Below are 26,415 nucleotides of genomic sequence, written 5' to 3'. Positions count from 1 at the left end.
AGGCAGAGCTTTTAATACATCAAACATAAAACATCCAACAGTACCTAACTTACAATGCGTTGGTTTATATACCAACTAAGCTAGGGCAAGTGCCCTTTTTACTATTTACAAAACTAGCCCAACATGTCCATGAGCTAGTGTGAAACCTATCTATGGAAGTTGAGTTCGACTCTCAACCGTTTCCTTCTCTATGGTTGCTTGTCTGATGCCATTTCCTGCTTTCCCGGTTTCTGTTCCGGTTTTGGTTCTCCCCCTCAAGTGCAGCATGTCGAGATGCTAAAGACCAAGCATCTCTACAAAATGTTGCAACTTGTCGGCAACCTGTCGATCCGTCCGGATATACTAGAGTTTTACTTCACCGTTGAGGACCCGCTCGCGCACAAAGTGATAATGCACTTCTATGTGCTTCGTCCAAGCATGGAACACGGGGTTCTTGGCCAGTTGCATGTTGCTCATGTTGTCACAGTAGATCGGGATCAGAGTTGTTACTTTGATCCGGAGGTCTTGCAGTAGCCACTGTTAGATGGCTTCATAGGTGGCAACGGTAGCTCCACGGTACTCAGCCTCAGTGCTCGACAGAGCCACTGTTGGTTGCTTCTTGCTGCTCCACGCAACAACCGCGCTACCAATAGAGAACGTGAATCCGAAAGTTGATTGTCGATCCGACGCATCACCAGCCTAGTCAGCATTCGTATATCCAACTAGATTTTTGATTATACCGTATCGGTATAACAGTCCCCGGTCCTTAGTGTTGCTAACATACCTCAATATTCGGTGCGCGCACTAAAGGTGCTCCACGGTTGGTTTCTGCATGAATTAGTTGATTGCTCCGACCAGATAGCTATTGTTGGGTTGGGTGAACCAAAAGCTTCCCCATTTCCCTGATGTTTTTGGAAATAAAATTAAGCATTAATTAAAAGAAGATAATAGAATGTTGGAGCATTATTAAAATATTCTAGGGGATACACGTGAAAGCAAAATCAAACTAAACACTCATTGGTGGAGTTTCTCCAAACGTTTGAAATAAAAAAATTATGAAATTGTTTCTGCACTAGGAAGTATAGCCAAAACATGATTGCAATGGAAATAGCTACACAAATCGGTGGCCGACCTTGTGTTATCCGCTAGGGTTTTGCACCCATTTCATAATAAGTAAGATAAAGTTGAGTACAGGTTCTCCGTTTTAATTCTTGCTCTATTCACCCAGGGACAAGTAAAAAAAGACAATCGTTGGGTGAAGAATCACGCCCATTAAAAGGCGGTTAGGAAAAGATACTAATAATATATGAAAATAAAAAAATGGTAGAATGCCCCCCCCCCCCCCCCCGGACTTTGCAAATGGTCATAGCTTGACCTCAAATTGCTTCCGAACTTGGCCTTCATTGTGTGATATATGTGCTAGTAGCAATGAAGTTGAATGTGTTCCGTCTTTGCATGAACCTCAACTTCCACCACCCAAGCATTTGTTGTAGCTAATGATAATCGTTTCGGTCTGATCATGTTTGTTGAGAATCAAACTCAACTTGCTCACACTAGCTCATGGACATCTACTATGTGAAGGCCATGAGCCGTGTCATGTATTGCCTTGCATCATGCGTTCATGATCATATGCTTGGCTATGCAAGCTCCAGCTTTGTCAGGAGCTGAATAGCATCCAACAGAGGGACATGTCAATCTCGAGCTATACCTTGAAGATCAAGGAGCTATGTGATGCCCTCAGATCAATTAACATCGTCATTGACGATGACGAACTAGTGCAGATAAGCCTCGATGGCTTAGCACCGCGTTTCAGCGTGATTAGATCAGCCATTCTCGCGAGAGAGAATCCTCCCTCCTTTTTCGACCTTCAGTCGATATTGTTGGTCGAAGATAATCACGCCCGACAGAGGAGCAACACACCAAATGGTCATATGCTCTACTCCCAGTCGGATGAAGCAAGTCGTTAGTTGACAAACTACACCACAAACTCCGACTACGGCGACCATGGCGGAATGTTCATAATGAAGCACAAAGCTCACTCAATGTCTACACAGGCGTCAACAAGCACCTCCATGCCGAATAGTGTATGGTTTGTCGATTCAAGAGCGTCAAATCACATGACGTCTCATTCAGACTGGTTTCGGGAATTGTGAAAGCCCGAAAGTCCCAGATATGTCGAAACGGGCGATGATACGACGCATCCAATCCAACATATTGGGAATGTCCCATTTGGAAACAACGGCGAACAAACCTACCTCAAGAACGTGTTGCATGTGCCTACTATCATGAAGAACCTGGTCTTGGTCGGCCAAATTGTGGAACAAGGAATGCAAGTACGCTTCAATAGCGATGGGTGCTTCATCGAAAAAGGCGATCACGTCGTAGCACACGACCGTCAAAAGGTCGTATGTTCATCCTCGAGTCGAGCGAGGTAAAGTCCGCCATGTACGCAAAGGACCAGAAAGTCGAAACCGACTTAAAATTGTGGCACAAGAGAATCGACCACGTAAATCTACAAAAGCTTCAAAATATGCAATCAAAAGGAGTCATAATCGGACTCCCGAACTTCACGGCAAAGGAGATATCAGGCGTGTGCGAAGCATGCCAATTTGGAAAGCAACGTCGTCATCCATTCCTGAACGAGTGGAATGTGAGCAAAGGAATCCTGGATGTTGTACATTCAGATGTATGGGGACCAGCCCAAACAGCTACCTTCGGCGGATGCCGGTACTATGTGACATTCATCCATGACTTCTCCAGAAACACCTGGATTTATCCGATGAAGCAGAAGAGTGAAGTATTCGGCCACTTCCAGAAGTTCAAAGCCGAAGTTGAAAAGGCTACGGGCCGGCATGTACGCTGTCTTCGATCAGACGGAGGCAAAGAATACTTTTCGGACGAATTCACGATGTATCTCCGAAAAGAAGGAATCAAATGAGAGTTCTTGTGTCGACATACATCTCAGCAAAATGGCGTAGCTGAGCATAAAAACCGTCACATAGTAGAAGTCGCACGGGCCATGATGAACGAGAAGAACTTGCTAAAGTCGTACTGGGCAGAAGTGGCAAACATGGCCGTATACCTCATGAACAGGTGCGTAACCTCCAAAGTTCATGACATAACTCCTCATGAGAAGTTCTTTGGAAAGAAGCTGAACTTGTCACATGTCCGTATCTTCGGCTCAATCACATAAGTGCATATTCCCGACGACACACAATAAAAGCTTGATCCAAAGTCGGAGAAATGTATCCTCGTGGGATACTCACTCGAACTGAATGGGTACAAATGCTACAATCCATCAACCCGAAAAGTTCGCATTAGTCGAGACGTAGTCTTCGACGAGTCCGCATCCTGGTACACACCAGACACGATTCCGGTTACGGCCCCAACTGACCCTAATTTTTCCGTAATCGAGATGGAGGCCGAAGATCATCTTACGCATATGCACGAAGAAAGCCCAATTATGACACAGCTGAGTGGACCGCAAGAGCCCCCGAGCAATCAAAGCACATCTCAGCAGGGTCCGAATCTAGACAAAGGCAAGGCGAAAATGCAAGAATATGAAGATCATTTTGATCTTGACGATGAGCTCAAAAGCCTTGACATCCTTACAGATGGTGTGAAGAACCCCCTAAAACCTACAAACGAAAACCCAAGCTGGTCTACACGAGAAAAGAATCCCGTAAGCCGCTACGGCTACGACGAATACTTGGCGTATCATTACGCATTCATGATGAAGGTAGCGTCTGTACGGGATCCGGAAACACTTTCCAAAGCTGCAAAGGATCCGCGATGGGTCGACACGATGAATGAGGAGATGGAAGCACTGCGTAAAAATGAGACATGGGATCTTAGTCCTCTTCCCCCAAACAAGAAAACGATTGGCTGCTGATGGATCTACAAGGTGAAGCACAATGCTGATGGATCTGTAAATCGCTTCGAAGCACGCCTGGTCGCAAAAGGATATGCACAAACGTATGGCGTAGACTTTGAAGAAACCTTTACCCCGGTGGCAAAGATGACAACAGTGCGAACCGTAATCGCACTCGCCGCAGCAAAAGGGTGGCATCTCCATCAGATGGACGTCAAGAACGCCTTCCTTCAAGGGGAACTAGAAGAGGAAGTGTATATGATTCAACCACCCGGATTTGAGTCACGCAGATATCCACACGTCGTATGCCAACTCAAGAAGCCTCTCTACGGCCTCAAACAAGCACCGCATGCTTGGCATTCGAAGATCACGCAGTATCTTCATCAAGTCGGATTCCGCATGTCAAAATCCGACACTTCTCTGTACATCCAAAACGAGTCGGATAACCCAATTGTCATCATTCTTTACGTGGATGATTTATTCATCGGAGGAAAGGATCTCGCCGAGATTAACAAAGTTAAAACACTTCTTTCTGGCAGATTCGAAATGGAAGACCTGCACGAGCTTCATTACTTCCTAGGTATTGAAGTAATTCGAACACCAATCGGGACAATGATCTCACAAAGGCACTACGTCCTCAACCTACTATACAAATTCAGAATGACAAAGTGCAAACCTGTGTCTACCCCACTTGATCGTAATCTCAAGATCGATGTCAGTTCCGGCACAGCCGAGAGCGAGCCGACTCAGTATCGTCAACTGATCGGTAGTCTAATCTACCTGACCATTACGCGACCCGACCTCAATTATTTGGTCGGCCTCCATAGCCAATTCATGCAGAATCCACGAAATCTTCACCTCTATTGCATTAAGAGGATACTTTGGTATGTTAGTACAAAATTGGACTACGGCATCATGTATAAGTCGAATACGGTTATTCGACTTGAAGGGTACACAGACGCGGACTGGGCAGGATACAAAACGGATAGACAATCCACGTCAGGCTTCGTCTTCTCCCTCAATAGCGGAGCAATCTCCTGGAGTAGCAAGAAACAACCAACAGTCACATTGTCGAGTACGGAAACAGAATACAGGGGCGCGGCGGTCGCCGCATGCGAAACCGTAAGGCTCAAGCGTATACTAAAGGATCTGGGATGTATGGAAACACAGTCTACTCGCGAGAAATTTTCATGTTTAGGGAAATTAAATAGTAGTATCTTATATCTGTTTTCACAACAAGAAACATAACCCATGACAATATTGGCCTAAATCTTTTTAAGCAATCACATGTATGCTTTTAGTTCTTTGGATATATGGAAACATAGTCTCGCAAGATGTCGTCAACTGCGAGATTCGATCTCTCGCGGCAAGGCCCAATATACAAATCAGGCACAAACCTCAACCACACGACCAAACTAATCAGATAAAAATTAAAATGAAACTAGTTATAAAAATTAAATTGAAACTTTTAATGGTTCAGGAAATGAAATAATACTACATCGATATTATCTTAACACCATGAAATATAACGAATGACTATAGTGATATAAAATATTTTTAAGCAATCACATATATCCCTTCTATTCTTTGGATGCATGGAAACACAGACTTGCAAGAAGTCGTCACCTGAGAGATTCGAACTCTCGCGGGGAGACCCCATGTACTTAGCAGGCACACGCCTTAACCACTCGGCCAAAGTGACTAGATAAAGGTTAAATTGAATCTAGTTGTAAAATTTATTAAAATACAACGTTTAAATGGTTAGGAAAATTAAATAATACTTTTCTAATATGGTTTTCACACCAACAAATATAACCAATGTCAATAGTGACAAAATATCTTTCGAAGCAATGACATGTATCCCATCAATTCTGGGGATGTATGGCACAAACCTCAATCACACGGCCAAATTGAGTAGATAAATAAAAAAATGAAACTAGTTATAAAAATTGAATTGACACAAATCTTTTTAAGGAAGCCCATGTATCTTTTGAGTTCTTTGAATATATGGATTTAACACAGTCTCGCAAGATGTCGTCAGATACGAGATTCGATCTCTCGCGGCGAGGCCCAATATACAAGTCAGGCACAAACCTCAACCACACAGCCAAACAAAGTAGATAGAAATTAAAATGAAACTAGTTATAAAACATAAGTTGAAACTTTAAATGTTTATGGAAATAAATTAATACTACACCGATATTGTCTTTACACCATGAAATATAACCAATGACTATAGTGATATAAAATCTTTTCAAGCAATCACATGTATCCCTTCAATTCTTTGGATGTATGGAGACAAAGTCTTTCAAGAAGTCGTCACCTGAGAGATTCGAACTCTCACGGGGAGACCCCATGTACTTAGCAGGCACACGCCTTAACCACTAGGCCAAACCCACTCTATATAAAGGTTAAATTGAATCTAGTTATAAAATTTAAATAAATAGTTTTAATGGTTAGGGAAATTAAATAATACTATTCTGATATGGTTTTCACACCAAGAAATATAACCAATGTCAATAGTGACAAAATATCTTTCGAAGCAATGACATGTATCCCATCAATTCTTGAGATGTATGGCACAAACCTCAACCACACCGCCAAACTAAGTAGATAAATAAAAAAATGAAACTAGTTATAAAAGTTAAATTTTCACAAATCTTTTTAAAGAAGCACATGTATCTTTTGAGTTCTTTGAATATATGAAAACACAGTCTCGCAAGATGTTGTCAACTGCGAGATTCGATATATCGCGGCGTGGCCCAATAGTCAAAGCAGGCACAAACCTCAACCACATGGCCAAACTAAGTAGATTAAAATTTAAATGAAACTAGTTATCAAAATTAAATTAAAATTTTAAATGTTTAGGGAAAAGAAATAGTACTACACCGATATTGTCTTCACACCATGAAATATAACCAATATATTGATAAAAAATCTTTCAAAGCAATCACATGTATCCCTTCAATTCTTTAGATCACACTCTTGTAAGAAGTCATCACCTAAGAGATTCGAACTCTCGCAGGAAAACCCATGTACTTAGCAAGCACACGCCTTAACCACTCGGCCAAAGTGACTGGATAAAGGTTAAATTGACTCTAGCAGTGGTAACAAGCTTGAACGGGATCGACGATATATCAATTCCCTGCCACTTGAATCAATCGCGAAGCGAACTCAAGTGAACCATTCGATGACTCAAGAGACTTGTGCCATGAAACTTCGACCCCAATCACCGCAGACACGAGTACTGTTTCGTCACCTTAGGCCTTCGAACCACCTATTACTAGGTCATCTCCGCGAGGATAGCATAATTGGAGAACCACGTCCCAGAACCTACCAAGTAGGCCGCTTGTTGTATCAACAAGTGGTGCCTACTTTCCGATCCAATAAAAGGTATAACATAATCTGGTACGCAAAGAAGCAGCGGAGCATCGCTAACGGCTTTCATCCGGCCGACTCGGCGCCAGCAGCTTCATGCCGCACTAGAATAATCCAATATGCGGTTCCGCACGTTCTACCGCTTCTCCATTCGTTTCCGATACTGATCATGAAACACCATAAACAGCAAGGTGCTAAAGTCCAGGATTCGAAGTGAAATTCTTGATTTGCCTGTTAGACGCCGTATTGAACCATTCTTGCTTGTTCCTCCCACCAGCCCACGACCGGACTCGAACCGGCTAGTTTCCCGCCAACCCGGGTGGTACATAGGAATGCTCTATCCTTTGAGCTACGTGAGCCAAAATAGCCACTGTTGTTTCTATTACTAAAAAATTGTTCTCCGCGGGCTTTCATCGTGCGTGCTAGGTTGTTGGCCAAGACTAGTTACTAGTCCGCCAATTTCTTATTGTTAGAAAAAAAGAAGCTGGTCATCATTTACTAATATCCAGGACTTGTCGTATATATAAATTAAATATAAAGTTTAAACGGTTAGGGAAACTAAATAGTACTATTCTGATATGGTTTTCACACCAGGAAATATAACCAATGACAATAGTGACAAAAACTCTTTCAAAACAATCACATGTATCCCATCAATTCTTGGGATGTATGGAAACACAGTCTACTCGCGAGAAATTTTCATGTTTAGGGAAATTAAATAGTAGTATCTTAGATCTGTTTTCACAACAAGAAACATAACCCATGAAAATATTGGCCTAAATCTTTTTAAGCAATCACATGTATGCTTTTAGTTCTTTGGATATATGGAAACATAGTCTCGCAAGATGTCGTCAGCTGCGAGATTCGATCTCTCGCGGCGAGGCCCAATATACAAATGAGGCACAAACCTCAACCACACGGCCAAACTAATCAGATAAAAATTAAAATGAAACTAGTTATAAAAATTAAATTGAAACTTTTAATGGTTCGGGAAATGAAATAATACTACACCGCTATTGTCTTAACACCATGAAATATAACGAATGACTATAGTGATATAAAATATTTTTAAGCAATCACCTTTATCCCTTCTATTCTTTGGATGCATGGAAACACAGTCTTGCAAGAAGTCCTCACCTGAAAGATTCGAACTCTCGCGGAGAGACCCCATGTACTTAGCAGGCACACACCTTAATGTTAAGCGCTTGGATTGCACCACAACCATTCATGAAGAAGAGCGCATCAACAAGGACGTAGTAAGCGTTGAAGGACCTACGAAAAGGAAAAGAGGCTAAGGGACGCCCAAGTGTGAAAAGCCCATACCCTTAATGTGAATGCTATATAAACCACCTAGTGGTGGCTTTGTGAGGGTCTCCCATTTGTAAAGAGCTCCTATTGATTAGAACTAGAGTTTCCTCTCCTCCTTCTTGTAACCCTCGAGTTTAAGAGAGATTAGTGAAGTGTTTAATTAAAGAACACTAATCTCTCTTCCTTGTTGGTGCTAGACCTCTTAGCTAAGAGGGTTAATAAACATACTCTTCCTTCTTATTGCCTATGTCTATTAATCTATTGTCTATGAGAGAGAGCTTGAGAGAATGAGAGAGATATCTTGCTTAATAATCTATTAACCGTTAAGTGAGTGTGAGGCTCGGAGGTATCCGACAACTACCTCCGCCCGATTCGCCATCAAAAGGGTATATGCCGGTCCGAGCTCCGCAAACGACATCGAGGAGTTAACTCCATCGATACATAGATCGCAGACATCTATTTGGCGCCGCTGCCGGGGATACGACCGCCGCTTGAAGCCGATTTCGAGTAGTCAAACACTCGTAGGCAACCCACTTGACGAGGGAAGAAATTGAAAGGGAACCACCATTTTCCGTTTATTTTTATTTTTATTTTTGCTCACTATTTCATAGTTTAATTAAGTTAATTTTCGTTTTTAATTTATCCTTCCTTAATCGCCCAAACATTAGCAAGCTATTCGTTCGGTTAACACTAAGTATAGTTGAGATTTGACCGTTGTAGGGCAAGAGTGAACACAAAAAAAATTCAAAGTTCCCGCTCAAAGTTCATCGAAGATCATCTTTCGACGAACCCTCACCCTTCGTCGAAAGATCAAAGTTCGACGAACCCGCATCTTTCGTCGAAAGATCAAAGTTCGACGAACCCGCATCTTTCGTCGAAAGATCAAAGTTCGATGAACCCGCATCTTTCGTCGAAAGATCAAAGTTCGACGAACCCGCATCTTTCGACGAAAGATCAAAGTTCGACGTACCCACATCCTTCACCGAGTTCACATCCTTTGTCGAAAGAACAAAGTTCGACGAACCTGCATCTTTCGACGAAAGATCAAAGTTCAACGAACCCACATCCTTCACCAAGCTCACATCCTTCGACGAAAGATCATCTTTCGAGAAACACTCATCCTTCAACGAAAGATCAAAGTTCGACGAACCCACATCCGTCGACGAAAGATCATTTTTCGACAAAATCCTTCGACGAAAGATCATCTTCCGACGAACCCACATCCTTCGACGAACCCAAATCTTTCGACAAAAGATCAAAGCACACCAAACCCACAAAGTCACTTATAAATAAATACTTAACATATAAAAATTTAAAAAAATTAAAAAAAACTGCAACCCTTGACAAGAGAATATGGCCGGATCCTCATGGACAAGGATGTTCAAAACCCGACCCACACGCCAAGAGGAGTCTACACAAACCAACCAAATACAGGGTGCTGACCCATCTAACCCGACTCAGTACCATGGAGGGTGGCTAACCCCGGGAACACTACCAACCATGAACCTCTTATCAAGCCCAACAAACAAAGCACCCCTCGACACACCCCCACTACAAGAGAGCCCAATAGCAGACCCACTTAGCGTCGAGCGCCACATACGGGACACCATGCAGGAGTTACGCGCACTAGAGCAAGAAATCAACATATGGACGGTGCAACTTGCAAAAAGAGGGCAACCGAAAGGCGTCACCCGCGATATTGAAGCTGCTTTAGCAGAAAGGAAAGACATGTTTGTGCGAGTACAACAAAAACTTAATATTCTAGAGGCCTCGTCACATACGCACCGTCGGGACCGCGAACACAGCCCCGCACCACATTCGAGCACAACAAGGAACACCCCGAACGAAGCCCACACATGACGACCTCCAACCCCACCGCGTATAGAAGTGACCCCCACACCAGACCAAACTACCTCAACACCCCCGAATGCCGAACTTGCATTGGCATTACAATCCATCCAAACCCTCGTGGCATTGATGGAAAAAGAACGAGTGCCCGCCGACAATTCGAGAAACCCCACAAACGACTGCGGGAAGAGCGCTTCCATTTCTAAACTAGTCCCCCGTTTCCTTCGTTTCGGTGATGCATACGACCACATAGAGAGGTTCAAGCAAATATGCCGAGCTTATGAACCCCTCGCCGAGACCACTAAAGTGGCTGCATTCGGACTTACACTCGACGACCAAGCTGGAATTTGGTTTAGGACCTTGAATGAAGACATCGTCGCTGACTTCGAGTACGTCATCGAAGATTTCTTGATAAACTTCGCTCGTCGAGGGAATAAATGGAACCCGATCGACCAGCTTTTTGCCCTCAAGCAAGAAGCGACTGAGACCGTTAGAGATTACATACGTCGCACGAAAAGCGTCCACCATCGTTGTAGCCCAAGCGACAAGATGTCTGATGACAAGTTGATGAGTCGCTTCATCAACGGGTTGTTCGACCCGACACTCCAAAATTTCTTGATTGCCAGGATGTGTCGGTCATTCGCTGAAGCTTGCACAATAGTGATGACTTTCGAAGATTCAATGAGCGGGTTACGGATACCCACCCAAGCCCCCACAAACAACCGTGAGAAGCCCTTGGATTCCGCCCCACTCGCACCGCCGAAATCACCTCGGATGGAAAGGCCCCTAAGCATACGCTCAACGAGAAAACGTCAGGTGTGCGGTGTGCCATGGCCATCACACAGGGCATGAGTGCCCCCTCCTCCACCAACGGAGACCTCAATACTGTAAATGGTGCAAAGCCTTCGTGATGCACTCTCAAGAAAACTGTTGGCAAGCCCCAAACGGAAGGTATAGCCAAACACCAATGGTCGAGCATCCACGTTCACCACCGCTGCTTGCTCACCAGCAACTCCCGGCAATACTTCCCCAACAACCTCCATTACCACGCATCGGAGCTCGCCTCGCCGAACTAGAATACACTGTTGATACCCAAACCCAAGCTGGGGGAGGTATGCCCGACTATGAAGATTCATACCGAGAGTACGGTGTCGAAGAAGAGATACTCTCCCACTTCATAGATTTCGAAGGGGACCAAATACCAGTGTACGTCTTGAGAGGAGAGCAGAGGGGCCCGTCAATGGGATATCGCAACAATAATAGTCTCAGACGATCAGATTTGAAATGTTTCAATTGCCAGGGTCCACACATGGTTAGTGAGTGCCCCACCAAACATGAGTACTACAACAGGATGGCGCAGCGACCCTGACAACCACCACTCGAAACACCTCCACAAGTTCCGGTACAAAACCTCGCCCAACACCCACAGGAGCTTATCGAGTGGTTCCAAAGAGAAGCATCATGCCCAGGATGCGGTAAAGAACACTTAGTACCCGATTGCCCCGAAAAAAAGAAAAAAATTGGCACAAATCTTCTATCTATCGTACCATCCACAGTTGGCGCCAACGTCATCACACGAGCTCAAAGAATAGCTCATAACCTACAGTTGCACGACCAGGGCCTCCCCACACTCTCGCGGAAGAAACGGAAATCCAGAAAAAACGCATCGATACAGCGCTCACAACAAACTTAAGAACCGGAGGGAGATGACGAAACGATACCGGTCAACCCTAATCAAGAACTGCCAGCACACCTCGCAGCATACCAAAACCCAGTGGCTGAAAAACAAAAAGTCGAAGAATACATCCAACTCATATGCCACGAACAGTTCGAGGGGTCACTTGGTCTCCCAAGCCTAAATTTCGACCAGATTGAAGAATGGACAAATCCTCCACCTCAACGCACGGATAAACCCCGCCCCGCCGTAACGCCGGTCGACACCCCCATCTCCCAACCTACCTCAATCAAGGAGGTCAACACAGTCTTGCTCCAGCAAATATTAAATTTAAAATTACGACTCACGTTACGCGAAGTACAACACTACACAGGTACCTTCGTGATGGACAACCCCCAGCTACGACCTATACTCGCCAAAGAAATGGATTTCACAGTTGAAGAACTAATCAAACTTGATATCCAACCATGGCACGACGTCCTTCGCCGTATCAATGGGGGTTTGTTAGCAGGACATGGCAAGAAGATGCATACCCACATCCCGAGTACTACCGCAATCCCACAACAACCCAACGGAACACCAATAGAAGTATGCGAAGCTCACTTTGAGAGTGACGACACCAGTTTCACTCTCCCTGTTTGCGTCAACGGCACGACGTGTGACGCGATCATCGACATCGGAGCAGGAGTGAGCATCGTGAGCTACGAATGTTGGTGTAAGTGGGGGAGTCCAAAAATGCTTTCTTCGGACGTCAAACTCCGAATGGCAGATGGGTCAATCCAACGGCCCGAAGGTATGATCCCCACACACAACTTCACTATCCACAGGGTTGAGTTTAATCTCATCTTCGTAGTCACAAGATCATCCAATCATGTGGCTTACGAGTGTTTACTAGGGAGGCCATTCTTACGAGTAAGCCGCCTCGTGATGGATTTTGGAAATGACACAATCTATATGCGTAAAAACAACAAAACCTTCCGCATCAAAGCATACATGCAAAAAGTTCATGAACAAGAAGGTAGCCCTCTCGTGGATGATTGGTCAGAAACTACCGAGTTCGAGACTAATCTCCTAGCATGTAATCCCACAAAGGCAGTGCAGATCTTGACCCGAGGTCAACCACTTCCCCAAGTACCCACAAATCTTAGGACAGAGAATGCGCCAGAGAATCAATTTGTAGCTTCCGACACGTCGGAGATGAATTGGGTGCATGCTCTCGCAACAACCGATGCAATGTACCCCATCGGTACAAAGTGTCACGATGAAGATGGAGACACAATCTCATGCTTTAATGTCACCACTCTCGTCACCCAACCAAAACAGGTCAATGTAAAAGACGAAGACCTACCGCAACGAACCACACGTAAAGAAGAAGTTACGACTACTCAGAAGACCTCGACAAAAGTAGACTTCCCGGAGAGATTCAAAGTCTACGAACAAGGGAGTAGGGCAGTGGCTTGTAAGAGGCCGCAACGCACTCCAATCACCCTTGGCGAAGCATGCGACGGACCAGCAAGAGTGAAAGAAATCAACCTCGGAAACAGGGTAGACCCCAAACCAGTGTTCATCGCTATGGATCTTCACCTGGACGAGGAGACATCCTTGACCGCCCTCCTCACAGAATTTAGAGATGTGTTCGCATGGTCGTATGTCGATATGAAAGGTGTACCGGCTGAAGTCGTTACCCATAGTATCCCTATGCGAGCCGACGCCCGCCCTATCCGACAATGACCACGACCAATGAACCCTAACTACGCCCAACAAGTAAAAGCCGAAATCACTAAAATGTTAGACGCTGGTATAATCTACCCGATCGAGCGCACAACTTGGGTCTCCCCAATCGTAGTCGTCCCGAAGAAGAGTGGCCAAATCCGCATATGTGTCGACTATCGACAAGTCAATGAAGCCACCATCAAGGACAACTACCCGGTACCCTACATCAAACACTTACTCGAAAGAGTCGCCGGCGCAGAAGCGTATAGCTTCATCGATGGGTTCTCAGGGTACAACCAAATCTCAGTAGTGCCCGAAGACCAACATAAGATGGCCTTCGCTACTGAATTTGGTACGTTCTCTTACAAACAAATGCCTTTCGGACTCACAAGTGCCCTGAGTACCTATCAAAGGGCAGAAGACCACATCTTCGCGACAAGGCTACGACAAGGAGTGGAGTCCTATGTGGACGATTTATGTTGCCATTCAAAATAGCATGCTCACCTAGCATTACTCCGCTCAACATTTGAGAAGTGCAGGGAATATCGCCTCTCCCTTAACCCTCTCAAGTGTCAATTATGGGTCAAACATGGACTCATATTAGGCCATGTCGTGTCTCAACATGGGATCTCGACCGATGAGGCGAAAGTAAAGCTCATTCTTGACATGCCACCTCCCACGAACGAGAAACAACTACAAGGATTTATGGGGTACGCGGGTTACTACAAACGTTTCATTAAGATGTTCGCAGACAAGGCAAGACCACTCTACGCCTTACTCAAGCAGTACTCTTGGACAGAAGAGTGCACCCGCTCGTTCGAGCTCTTCAAGGAGTGCTTAACTAAAGCCCCCATCCTCCGATCCCCAGATTGGAACAAAGAATTCCATGTTCATACTGACGCTTCTGCTTTCGCAATTGGTGTAGTCCTCGCGCAACCTGGCGAAGGCGCACTCGATCTACCGATCACCTTTGCTAGCAGTGAGCTGAAATCCGCGGAACAAAATTACTCCACAACAGAACGAGAAGCTTTAGCCATGGTTTACAGCGTGAAAAAGTTCTGACATTACCTCTTGGCATCGCGTTTCTCATTTTTTGTAGACCATCAAGCCCTTCTCTACTTAGTCAATAAGACTCACGCCACTGGACGAATATCACGATGGATTGTAACGCTACTCGAGTTCGACTTCAAGGTGGTAGTGAGGAAAGGAAAGGATCACTTACTCGCTGATCACTTCTCCCGAATACCAAATGGAGAAGAAGCCACGGGGGTCGACGACGAAACGTCGGACGCCGCATTATTCGCGATCGACACCATCCCATCCTGGGCATCAGACATCGTTCGCGTTTTAACCGAAGGAGCATACTTCCTAAAGCAACTAAGTCGGGCACAGGCACGTGTCTTGTTGAGAAAGTGTGGCCCCTTTACGATGCTTAGAGGCAACCTGTATCGAAAAGGCAACGATGATATACTTCGGAGGTGTGTGGCGGATCATGATGTCATTGCGGTCCTCGAACAAGCTCATTGTGGGAATGGAAGCGGTCATTTCAATCATGAGATCACTGCACGGAAGGTCCTCCAGTCCGGCCTATGGTGGCCAACATTATTCAAAGACACATATGAATATGTACGCCGGTGTGACGAGTGCCAACGTTTCAAACACCCAGCAAAAGTAGATTTCAACACATTACACTCGGTGGTAGCTTGGCAACCGTTCGAGAAATGGGGTATTGACTTTATCAGTCCAATTAGTCCAGCTTCCAACCTCAATCGGTACATCATCACCGCCACTGACTATGCTACCAAGTGGGCAGAAGCCAAAGCTTGCATTAATGCCGACGCCCGTAGCACAGCCAAATTCCTATATGAAAATGTCATCACACGGTTTGGATGCCCACTAGAGATCATTAGCGACCAAGGCTCCCATTTCCTCAATGAAGTGATTGCACACCTACTAGGAGAGTTCATGGTGACACATCGCAAGAGCTCCCCCTATTACCCACGCTGCAACGGACAAGCAGAAAGCACTAATAAAGTGTTATGTACAGTACTCACGAAGATAATCGCGGCCTCTCGGTCCGATTGGAGCATCGAACTCCAAGCCGCATTATGGGCTTTCCGCACCTCCTACAAAGTAGCAACCCACCACACACCATTCAAGCTAGTATATGGACAGGAGGCAGTACTTCCCATCGAGTTCCTCGTCCCTAGTCTCAGGATAGCCGTCCAAGAACGATGGGATGGTAACCTTCTCCCATCACGCCTAGAGAACTTGGAACGGCTAACCGAAACTCGCCTTCTTGCATTCCAAGCACTCTTGACAGAGAAAGCCAATAGGAAGGCATGGCACGACAACAAAGTAAAGGAAAAGGATCTAGCTGAAGGAGACATGGCTCTCAAATTCACCTCCCAACGACACAAAAAGAAGCTCAAATTACGGGGCGAAGGACCCTATGTAGTCTCGGAAATCACCAAGACAGGAGCGTGTAGAATACGCACACTCGAAGGAATCGATATCCCAGGATTCATCAATGGGAGCAAGCTCAAACGTTACTACGGACCCCTCACCCTCGAAGCCCTGCTCATCACTCGACAACGAGAAGTAGAAGCCAAACTCAAAGCTTCTGAAGGACGAATGGCCCGCTTGGAAACCGACCTTCGCAATGCACAAGCGAAGTTAAAAAGACAAAGTGACACCCACCCTATAGCTATAGCTAAGTTGATAGACCCTAATGTCGTGACGACACACCCCCCATGCTTCGCCAATGGCATACCTCTAAGAGCAGTGGTCGACACCGGAGCATCACTAACTCTTTTCTCCTTCGAAATGTGGGAACATCTAGGTTCCCCAAACCATGAAGCATGCAGTGACAACTTCCTTGGCTTCGATGGTTCTATATCATGCTGCATGGGAGCTTTCGTGTGTAAAATCACGACACAACACACTGAGCATTTGATTCAAGTTCGGGTCCTCCCACCGAAAGTATTGTACACCCCGTGCCTCGGGTTGGACTGGTGTCACGTAAGCGAATGTCTCCTATCACCAAGCAAGAACATGGTCTCTTTTCGAACTGAAAATGGTGTGAAGTTCGAGAAGCTCGTGACAACAACTCTTGAACCAAGTCTTACCAATCTCGGCGAGCTCCAGAGCATGAACTCACGCACCCAAAAAGAGCTTGCGCAACCACCCACCACCCAAGTTCAGAAAAACACTAACACCGACACCAAGACATCTGCACGACGTGAATGGGTGAACATCCACGCGATTTTCGCCGAAGGATCACGCCGCGGAGAACGTGCTATTTGGCTGGTCCGAAAGGAACTCACAAACGCCCAGGGTTGGCACAAAGGTGCCACTCACTTTTGGGTCCCGAAACGAAGCCGGCTACCCGATCGCGATCATATCACAACTGCACGAGACACCCGACAACCACACACATTGACCAAATTCCCCGCCCAAGTTAAGGCCATAGACCCCGTCCGGACTCGGCAACTAGGAAGTCGGAGTCCACACAGAATTACCCCACAGGTCTGGGTGTGTAAAGGCATTCAAAAGCCTTCCACCAACACTCGAACTACACATTCCTCACTCTCACTACCTCAACCCCACCCTAGAGCCCTTAACTCGCCCAAACTCTCAGAAATCTCTCAGTGGGTCCCCGCCCAACCTCACCGTCCCCACACAAATCTTAGTCCATCCCCCACTCTAGTAAATCCGCCTCCTCCTTTTGCCATGCCTATCACCAACCACTCGACTCGTTTTCTCCTGCAACCCTTGTTGCCACACTCGATAAACACTAAAATTCCCTTCGGTCCACGTATTAACCCTTTTTCTCTTTCTCGTTGTTTTTTTTTTCGATTTTGATCGTTATAGTTGTTTTCGTTTTAGGTCTTACGTTGCTTTTTAGTTATAATTTCTTTTATGACTTGTGTTCGGTTCTATTTTTTATTTTTAATGTAGTTATTTATTTATTTACTTTATTTTCTATTTTTACTCTTAATTTTAATTTTAATTTATTTTAGTCAGTTTAATTTAGTTTATTTTTTTTTTTGATTTCGTTGTTTTTTTTTTTTCAGTGCTTTTTTATTTTTATTTTTATTTTCCTTTAATTATTTTCTTATTTCTTATTTCTTATTTCTTATTTTTTTCCTTTCCCTCTCCCCCCTTACGTTTTTCCTCACAACCCTTTGTTCCCCAATTTCCCCCTTTCCCTCACACACCTCTCACAACCCTTTCTTTCTTTCCTCCTTTTCCCCTCACAACTTCCCTCCCTTTCTCCATAGCTCCTCCTTCCCCTTCACGAACACCATTCCCTTTATCCCTTATTCTCTCCTTCACCACTCACCTCCCTACCTCCCGAGCGTCGTTGCTCATCATCGCCGCCGCCTGTAACCATTCCTTCGGTAGGCTTAAAACCTGTTTTTGTTAACCCCCCTCTCTCACTCGACCTCTCCCAACACATACCCTATTATCCCCATGCTCACCACTGCCCTCTCCGCCTGCCACGACGGCTTTGCCATATGTCGGTCGCCCTCTCGTTGCTGACGACCCCGTAGGCCTCCTCCACCCGCACGTTCGCCGCCCCCACAACCCCCTCGTCGAACCACCCCGGGGGTTTGCGAGGCTCTTCGGACCGTTTGGCACCACGACCACGATCCCTTCCCGCGAGGTTCGACAAGCCTCTCTCTTCGAACCACCAGTTCGAAGAGCGCGACTCTTCGAACCGCGCCCCGCACCGGTTCGAACCCTCAGCCAACGATTCGAAGAGTACGGCTCTTTGAACCCTCAGCCACCGGTTCGAAGAGCGTGACTCTTCGAACCCTCAGCCAACGGTTCGAAGAGTACGGCTCTTCGAACCCTCAGCCAACGGTTCGAGGAGTACGGTTCTTCGAACCGTCAGCCACCGGTTCGAAACCACGCCCCGGTTCGAGGAGCGCAACTCCTTGAACCGCGCCCCGGTTCGAAGAGTACGACTCTTCGAACCCTCAGCCCCTCAGCCAACGGTTCGAGGAGTACGGCTCGTCGAACCCTATTTCCCTCAGTCTCGAACCCCGCGCCGGTCCCCTCGGTTCGAAGAGTCGAAAATAATAATAATAATATTATTATTATTATTATTAAATAATAATCATAATGAACACACATGTTTTGAAAATAAAATTAATTAATTAAACAAGAAATAAATAACATAAAGTTCAATAATAATAATCAGTAAATATAAATTAAAAAATAAATCAATCAATCAATATCTATATAAATATATATAAAAATAATAATAATAATAATCATAAATACAATAAAATAAAAACTAGAAAAGTAAAGTCCCCTCTTGTTATACTCATCTATAGGGGGAGCATAACGTTGGTACACTCATACGACTACACTAATCGTGATTCTTGCAGGTCATAATCAAGGGCATCCACCCCATTCACGAAGTTGCTCCACGCATACTACCCGGACGCTGGTTGTGGCTCCTTGGTCATCCAAACCGAGTTTAACAACACTCAATGTACCTACCGGATGCCTACGGCTACCACCCAACTCAAATACCTCGAGCCTAACGTTTTCGAGACCCTTTCATAGCTACGGCTTAAGTTCTTCCTCGGGATCGGACCTTGGGGGGTACTTCCTGAGCTAGTCGACCAGTTCCTTACTAGCTACAACCCCGAGACCGGTCATGTTCGCATGCCTGCCTTCGCGGATACGCCTCCGATCGGGTTCCAGTTCACCGTCACCGATGTTTGCACTACGTTACAATTGCCTGGAGACGGACTCCCCTTTCGCACCACGAGGTCTCCCAGCGTCGTCCCCAACATCATCCCCACCGAGTATGCCGGACGTGAAGGGTGGCGTTTTACTGAAATCCCCCCTCACCTCCACGATCGTTGTAGTGCCATCGCCCAGATCGGTGACACTGCCTCCACCGACGCCATTGCTTGTATCAGTGGTGAATTCCTCAAGTGGGCGCATGATCCTCAACCTGTCCAATGGGCCCACGAATTCGTCCGACGAGTCAGGGAATGGCAGACACGGCCCAAGACAGTCGCCAATTTTGCATGGTTTCTCACTCGTTACCTATGCGCCAAGTTCAACATCGGCCCTCCACCTCCCCCTTTCATACGTTGCCAGGAACGATGCCGCAAGACAACCATGCCAAGGCAACCCGATCGCATCCGCATTCCGAAACGCGATTTCTTACGGCAAGTTCACCAAGGCGAACGTGATCGTCCATCAGCGCACAAACAACCACAGATCACTCACGTGACAGCCGAGGACACCATCGATACACCTGAAGATATCACCCTACGCACAAAAGAATTCTAAGCACGAGCATTCACCCCCGAGGAAATCCAAGAATTGTCTAGAACGTTCTATTACATGTCTCCTCAGACCATGGCCATGGTCCCTCACACCCGTAGTTGTACAACCGAACCAGCCCTCCACGACACTCAGCACCCGATGGACCTATCCATGCCATCTGTCACAACCTCTCACCTCGGCGAAAACTCCCCAGCCTCCCCGAGCACAACCACTCAACCCACGCCCCCCATACTTCCTAACGACTCTCTGCAACCTCGACCCACCAAACTCGCCCACCACGCGCCCCCGCTCCAGAAGTCAGGACACCATTTCTCCCTCCTGAGAACCCTAACCCACTCTCGTCTCCACACTCCGGTATCTCCTCCCCACCAACCGTCGATACTACCCTGATGACCACCCCCAACACGCCCACACCCTTAGCCGACATGGTGACAACCATCATCAAGATGACTTCCGTCATGAATCGCCACCTACTTCAAGTGCACGCGCAAGCCCAACAGACGGCTCACGAACGACAGGAGGCCTACACTAGGAACGAAGCCTTGGCCGCTGAAGTAAGGAACGCCCATCATACCAACGCGCGCCAAGCCGCCGCTTATGACCTCCTCAAGCAAGAGTTGATCGCTGAACAAAGCCGACGCCACGAACTCGCCGAAGAGTTCCTTCAAGCCCAGACAACGTGGCGCCAAGACCACGAACAAGCAGCACAGACACACGCGAAACTCTCTACCGAATACGGGCGTCTCACCACACTACACCAACGAACGGAGGCGCAACTCGCAGCTCTGATGGTGGACCTCTCCGCACAATCGGAGGCCCTAGCCCACGCCACAGCCACGACCCACACACTCACCAATGAGCTTACAACGCTGAAAGTTGCACATGATGCTCTACTTCAACAAGTGGAGGTCGCCAATGAACGCAATCGATGCCTCCTCATCAAACACCACACCCAGTGTGCCGAGCTCGAGAAGGACATCACCCAACTCCGTACGACTAATGCCACCCTCGAGCACGCCCTCATCTCGGGCTCACCTGACACTACCACCCCTACCTCGCCCGTTCCGCCAAATATGATCCAGGCACTTTCGGTGTATGTGACGTCGACATCCCAACTCTCCGAACTTTTCTCCGCCCCGCGTACACCGTGTAACCTCCTCGCCTCTGCCACGTGCGTCCTTCGGTCGTTAGCTGCTACACGTCGCATGTTCTTCGACGAGGTGCCCCCCCCCCGATTGGACGACCATGCACTCGCGCTCTTTATGTTGTACCAGGACACCTTCACCGAACCCCCGCCACCGGCAGACGACCTCTTCCCCCAACACCTCCCAGTCTTGTTTCTCGAAGGCATGGCCTTCCTCCATACCGCTATCACCCCGGATTTGGACACACCTGACCTAGTGTGTTTCACTTACCCTTCCGATATCACGATGCAAGTCAATGACAACCACTTGACCCAACTCTTCACCACGTTGATTCGCTTACATTGCATCGCGGACACCCTCCACCGCACCATGCTCGAGAGCGTTAATGCATACATCTCCCCTTGGGGGTTCCTTTGGTTACTCCGCGCTTGGCAAACCACCTGGGACGTCGGGGTCCGTACCCACATATTCAGTATAGAATGTGCAGCATTCAACTGGACCACCGATCTCGAGGCAAACGACATCCGAGAGTTAGCCCTCTACCTCGACATCTCTCGTGAGTACCAACTTATGACCTTCGAGAAGGCTCGCGCCCGCGCACTACTACCCCCGCATCCTGCCAGCCCCTCGCTCGAGAACAACCCAGAATGGGACCCAGATTCACCCGACGATACCGACCACCACCCACGCCCACCTCCACCCCCTAATCATACCCCATCACCGCCACCGCCACCACCTCCCCCATCCCCTCATCACACCTCATCCTCGCCACCACCTCCCCCTTCTTCCACCCTCTTCCACCTCAGCGAACACCACGTACCTGATCCTACACATCCCATGTTCGGCTGCAACCCTTTTCGCACACCCCCCCTCACTCAACCCTGTCCCTCCCCACTGACCACCGCCCCACCAGCTGATCCTGTCCCCCTACACTCGCGGGTCGCCACACACCTAGGTCGGGCGTTCACGGACGCCATCCTCCACAAAGCCCTTCCTTTCAACCACCCCCTCGCGCACCTCATGCTCCACCAACAACTCCCACCACCCGTCTTCACCATTCCTCCACTCCTCCACGACACTAGCGCCCGCTTCAATGCCGCGACATTCTACTCTGACTTGGTCGATCGCTACCAACTCACCCATGGCCTCCAAGCCACTCTCGACTACATCGAACAAGGCACAGGTTGGGACACTCGCCTTGATTGTCAATCAACTGCACCCATCCCCTGGGAGTTTGATTTCTGCGAAACCCCCCTGCTGCTCACTCACCTCTACACCTACTACCCGGAAGTCGCCTCTGAATCCCAGGTTGATATTTTCCTTTACCCCCATGTTTACCGCGACAAGATGTCTACCTGGGCGTCCACCCACCCCACTTCAACTCGGGGATGGCTCCACCAAGTAGTGGACCCACTCACTGAACCCCCCGGCATTCAACCCCCGTGGCGACTCCCATGGTTCGCGCAACCGTCGTTCAGGGAATGGTTCTCCCTACACCCCTCTGAGATCCGCACCAACCCCTCCTTTTCCCCCTCCCGCGACATTGGCCATGGCCCGAATTTCACGCCGCCCAGGCACGATTACCCACCCTCCGGTTCAATTGGCCTGTATTCCAACAACCGCCTCATGAATCCCCGATGGAAGCTGGAATGATCCGCGTCATGCGTTGTTTCCTCCGTACCTACCTCGACGTCCCTGATCCTGACATTCAAGCCAGCCTCCGTTTCTTGCAACTATTGCTCATACTACTTGACGCTGGCCCTTATGAGACCCCGGCCTTCAAACGACACTGCCACCCGAAGTGGGGTCTTGCGTTCGATTTAAATAAAGGCCCCACTCGTCGTCAGTTGGTCGGCCTCTGGACCCATGTCAATGTGCTCCCCGCCACCTACAAACGGGATTTTGAAACCATGATCGATACACGCTTCTTTCCCCCTTACATTAGTTTTGGTCGCAATCCCCCCTCTCACTTCGCCAGCTACACCACCTCCACATGGATAGTTGGCCCTAAGAAAGACTTCTTCACAACGACCGATCAAATGCAAGACATTCGCTTACCACCCCTCAACATCTGACGCCTTCGCCACCATCTTCGCCATCGACCACCCCCCGACGAACCCCCCTACTCCATTCTTCTCGCCCCTGATGCCCCAAGCTCCCCTCCTACGGTGCACCCGGGAGTGTGCACTCATTAGGTTGGGGGGGATATTAAGCGCTTGGATTGCACCAATACCATTCATGAAGAAGAGCGCATCAACAAGGACGTAGTAAGCGTTGAAGGACCTACGAAGAGGAAAAGAGGCTAAGGGATGCCCAAGTGTGAAAGGCCCATACCCTAAATGTGAATGCTATATAAACCACCTAGTGGTGGCTTTGTGAGGGTCTCCCATTTGTAAAGAGCACCTATTGATTAGAACTAGAGTTTCCTCTCCTCCTTCTTGTAACCCTTGAGCTTAAGAGAGATTAGTGAAGTGTTTAATTCGAGAACACTAATCTCTCTTCCATGTTGGTGCTAGACCTCTTAGCTAAGAGGGTTAATAAACATACTCTTCCTTCTTATTGCCTATGTCTATTAATCTATTGTCTATGAGAGAGAGCTTGAGAGAGTGAAAGAGATATCTTGCTTAATAATCTATTAACCGTTAAGTGAGTGTGAGGCTCGGAGGTACCCGACAACTACCTCCGCCCGATTCGCCATCAAAACGGTATACGCCGGTCCGAGCTCCGCAAACGACATCGAGGAGTTAACTCCATCGATACATAGATCGCACACACTTAACCACTCGGCCAAAGTGACTAGATAAAGCTTAAATTGAATCTACTTATATAAATTAAATATAAAGTTTAAACGGTTAGGGAAACTAAATAGTACTATTCTGATATGGTTTTCACACCAAGAAATATAACCAATGTCAATAGTGACAAAATATCTTTCGAAGCAATGACATGTATCCCATCAATTCTGGGGATGTATGGCTCAAACCTCAACCACACGGCCAAACTGAGTAGATAAATAAAAAAAAGAAACTAGTTATAAAAATTAAATTTACACAAATCTTTTTAAGGAAGTGTATCTATCTTTTAAGTTCTTTGAATATATGGATTTAACATAGTCTCGCAAGATATCGTCAGATACGAGATTCGATATCTCGCGGCTTGGCCCAATAGCCAAAGCAGGCACAAACCTCAACCACATGCCCAAACTAAGTAGATAAAAATTAAAATGAAACTAGTTATAAAAATTAAATTGAAACTTTAAATGTTTAGGGAAAGTAAATAGTACTACACAGATATTGTCTTCACACCATGAAATATAACCAATGACTATAGTGATAAAAAATCTTTCAAAGTAATCACATGTATGACTTCAATTTTTTTGATGTATGGAAACACAGTCTTGCAAGAAGTCGTCACCTGAGAGATTCGAACTCTCGCGGGGAGAAACCATGTACTTAGCAGGCACACGCCTTAACCACTCGGCCAAAGTGACTGGATAAAGGTTAAATTGAATCTAGTTGTAAAATTTATTTAAATATAAAGTTTAAACGGTTAGGGAAACTAAATAGTACTATTATGATATGGTTTTCACACCAGGAAATATAACCAATGTCAATAGTGACAGAATATCTTTCGAAGCAATGACATGTATCCCATCAATTCTGGGGATGTATGGCTCAAACCTCAACCACACGGCCAAACTGAGTAGATAAATAAAAAAATGAAACTAGTTATAAAAATTAAATTTACACAAATCTTTTTAAGGAAGTGTATCTATCTTTTGAGTTCTTTGAATATATGGATTTAACACAGTCTCGCAAGATGTCGTCAGATACGAGATTCGATATCTCGCGGCCTGGCCCAATAGCCAAAGCAGGCACAAACCTCAACCACATGGCCTAACTAAGTAGATTAAAATTAAAATGAAACTAGCTATAAAACTTAAATTGAAACTTTAAATGTTTAGGAAAAGTAAATAGTACTACACAAATATTGTCTTCACACAATTGAATATAACCAATGACTATAGTGATAAAAAATATTTTCAAGCAATCACATGTATACCTTCAATTCTTTGGATGTATGGAAACACAGTCTTGCAAGAAGTCGTCACCTGAGAGATTCGAACTCTCGCGGGGAGACCCCATGTTCTTAGTAGGCACACGCCTTAACCACTCGGCCAAACCCGCTATATAAAAGTTAAATTGAATCTAATTATAAAATTTAAATAAAAAGTATTAATGGTTAGGGAAATTAAATAATATTATTCTGATATGGTTTTCACACCAAGAAATATAACCAATGTCAATAGTGACAAAATATCTGTCGAAGCAATGACATGTATCCCATCAATTCTTGGGATGTATGGCACAAACCTCAACCACACCGCCAAACTAAGTAGATAAATAAAAAAATGAAACTAGTTATAAAAGTTAAATTGTCGGAAATCTTTTTAAAGAAGCACATGTATCTTTTGAGTCCTTTGAATATATGAAAACACAGTCTCGCAAGATGTCGTCAACTGCGAGATTCGATATATCGCGGTGTCGCCCAATAGTCAAAGCAAGCATAAACCTCAACCACATGGCAAAACTAAGTAGATAAAAATTTAAATGAAACTAGTTATCAAAATTAAATTAAAATTTTAAATGTTTAGGGAAAAGAAATAATACTACACCGATATTGTCTTCACAGCATGAAATAAAACCAATGACTATATTGATAAAAAATCTTTCAAAGCAATCACATGTATCCTTTCAATTCTTTGGATCACACTCTTGCAAGAAGTCCTTACCTAAGAGATTCGAACTCTCGCGGGGAGACCCCATGTACTTAGCAAACACACGCCATCACACTCTTGCAAGAAGTCCTTACCTTAGAGATTCGAACTCTCGCGGGGAGACCCCATGTACTTAGCAGACACACGCCTTAACCACTCGGCCAAAGTGCCTGGATAAAGGTTAAATTGAATCTACATATATAAATTAAATATAAGGTTTAAACGGTTAGGGAAACTAAATAGTACTATTCTGATATGATTTTCACACCAGGAAATATAACCAATGACAATAGTGACAAAATATCTTTCGAAGCAATCACATGTATCCCATCAATTCTTAGGATGTATGGAAACACAGTCTACTCGCGAGAAATTTTCATGTTTAGGGAAATTAAATAGTAGT

At 46.0% G+C, this 26,415-nt stretch overlaps 1 protein-coding gene and 5 non-coding genes across 7 annotated transcripts; 1 reads left to right on the top strand and 5 right to left on the bottom strand.

The window, feature by feature from the left end:
* Positions 1 to 5,470: 5,470 nt before the first annotated feature.
* Positions 5,471 to 5,552, bottom strand: TRNAS-GCU (transfer RNA serine (anticodon GCU)). The gene has a single exon. It is a non-coding gene; the product is annotated as a tRNA-Ser (tRNA).
* Positions 5,553 to 6,167: 615 nt separating this feature from the next.
* On the bottom strand, positions 6,168 to 6,249 carry TRNAS-GCU (transfer RNA serine (anticodon GCU)). Its single transcript has one exon. It is a non-coding gene; the product is annotated as a tRNA-Ser (tRNA).
* Positions 6,250 to 6,846: 597 nt separating this feature from the next.
* On the bottom strand, positions 6,847 to 6,927 carry TRNAS-GCU (transfer RNA serine (anticodon GCU)). Its single transcript has one exon. It is a non-coding gene; the product is annotated as a tRNA-Ser (tRNA).
* A 1,520-nt stretch (positions 6,928 to 8,447) lies between these two features.
* On the top strand, positions 8,448 to 21,328 carry LOC147861814 (uncharacterized). 2 transcript variants are annotated; one of them, XM_087322126.1, is made up of 2 exons: positions 8,448 to 17,306; positions 19,172 to 21,328. In XM_087322126.1, exons 1-2 carry the CDS (start codon positions 15,201 to 15,203, stop codon positions 19,265 to 19,267), a joined length of 2,202 nt encoding a protein of 733 aa, XP_087178252.1. In that variant the 5' UTR covers positions 8,448 to 15,200; the 3' UTR covers positions 19,268 to 21,328. The 2 variants fall into 2 exon arrangements, 1 of the variants encoding a protein (XP_087178252.1); XR_015530009.1 differs by lacking the exon at positions 8,448 to 17,306 and adding an exon at positions 17,859 to 18,175.
* A 3,315-nt stretch (positions 21,329 to 24,643) lies between these two features.
* TRNAS-GCU (transfer RNA serine (anticodon GCU)) lies at positions 24,644 to 24,725 on the bottom strand. The gene has a single exon. It is a non-coding gene; the product is annotated as a tRNA-Ser (tRNA).
* Positions 24,726 to 25,340: 615 nt separating this feature from the next.
* On the bottom strand, positions 25,341 to 25,422 carry TRNAS-ACU (transfer RNA serine (anticodon ACU)). The gene has a single exon. It is a non-coding gene; the product is annotated as a tRNA-Ser (tRNA).
* Between the last annotated feature and the right edge of the window lie 993 nt (positions 25,423 to 26,415).

Source organism: Azolla caroliniana, unplaced genomic scaffold (assembly GCF_043228905.1).
Source record: "Azolla caroliniana isolate FFs.n. ecotype wild unplaced genomic scaffold, voAzoCaro1.0.p SCAF_7, whole genome shotgun sequence".
NCBI classification, from domain to species: Eukaryota; Viridiplantae; Streptophyta; class Polypodiopsida; order Salviniales; family Salviniaceae; genus Azolla; species Azolla caroliniana.
This window is presented reverse-complemented; position numbering and strand designations above follow the sequence as displayed.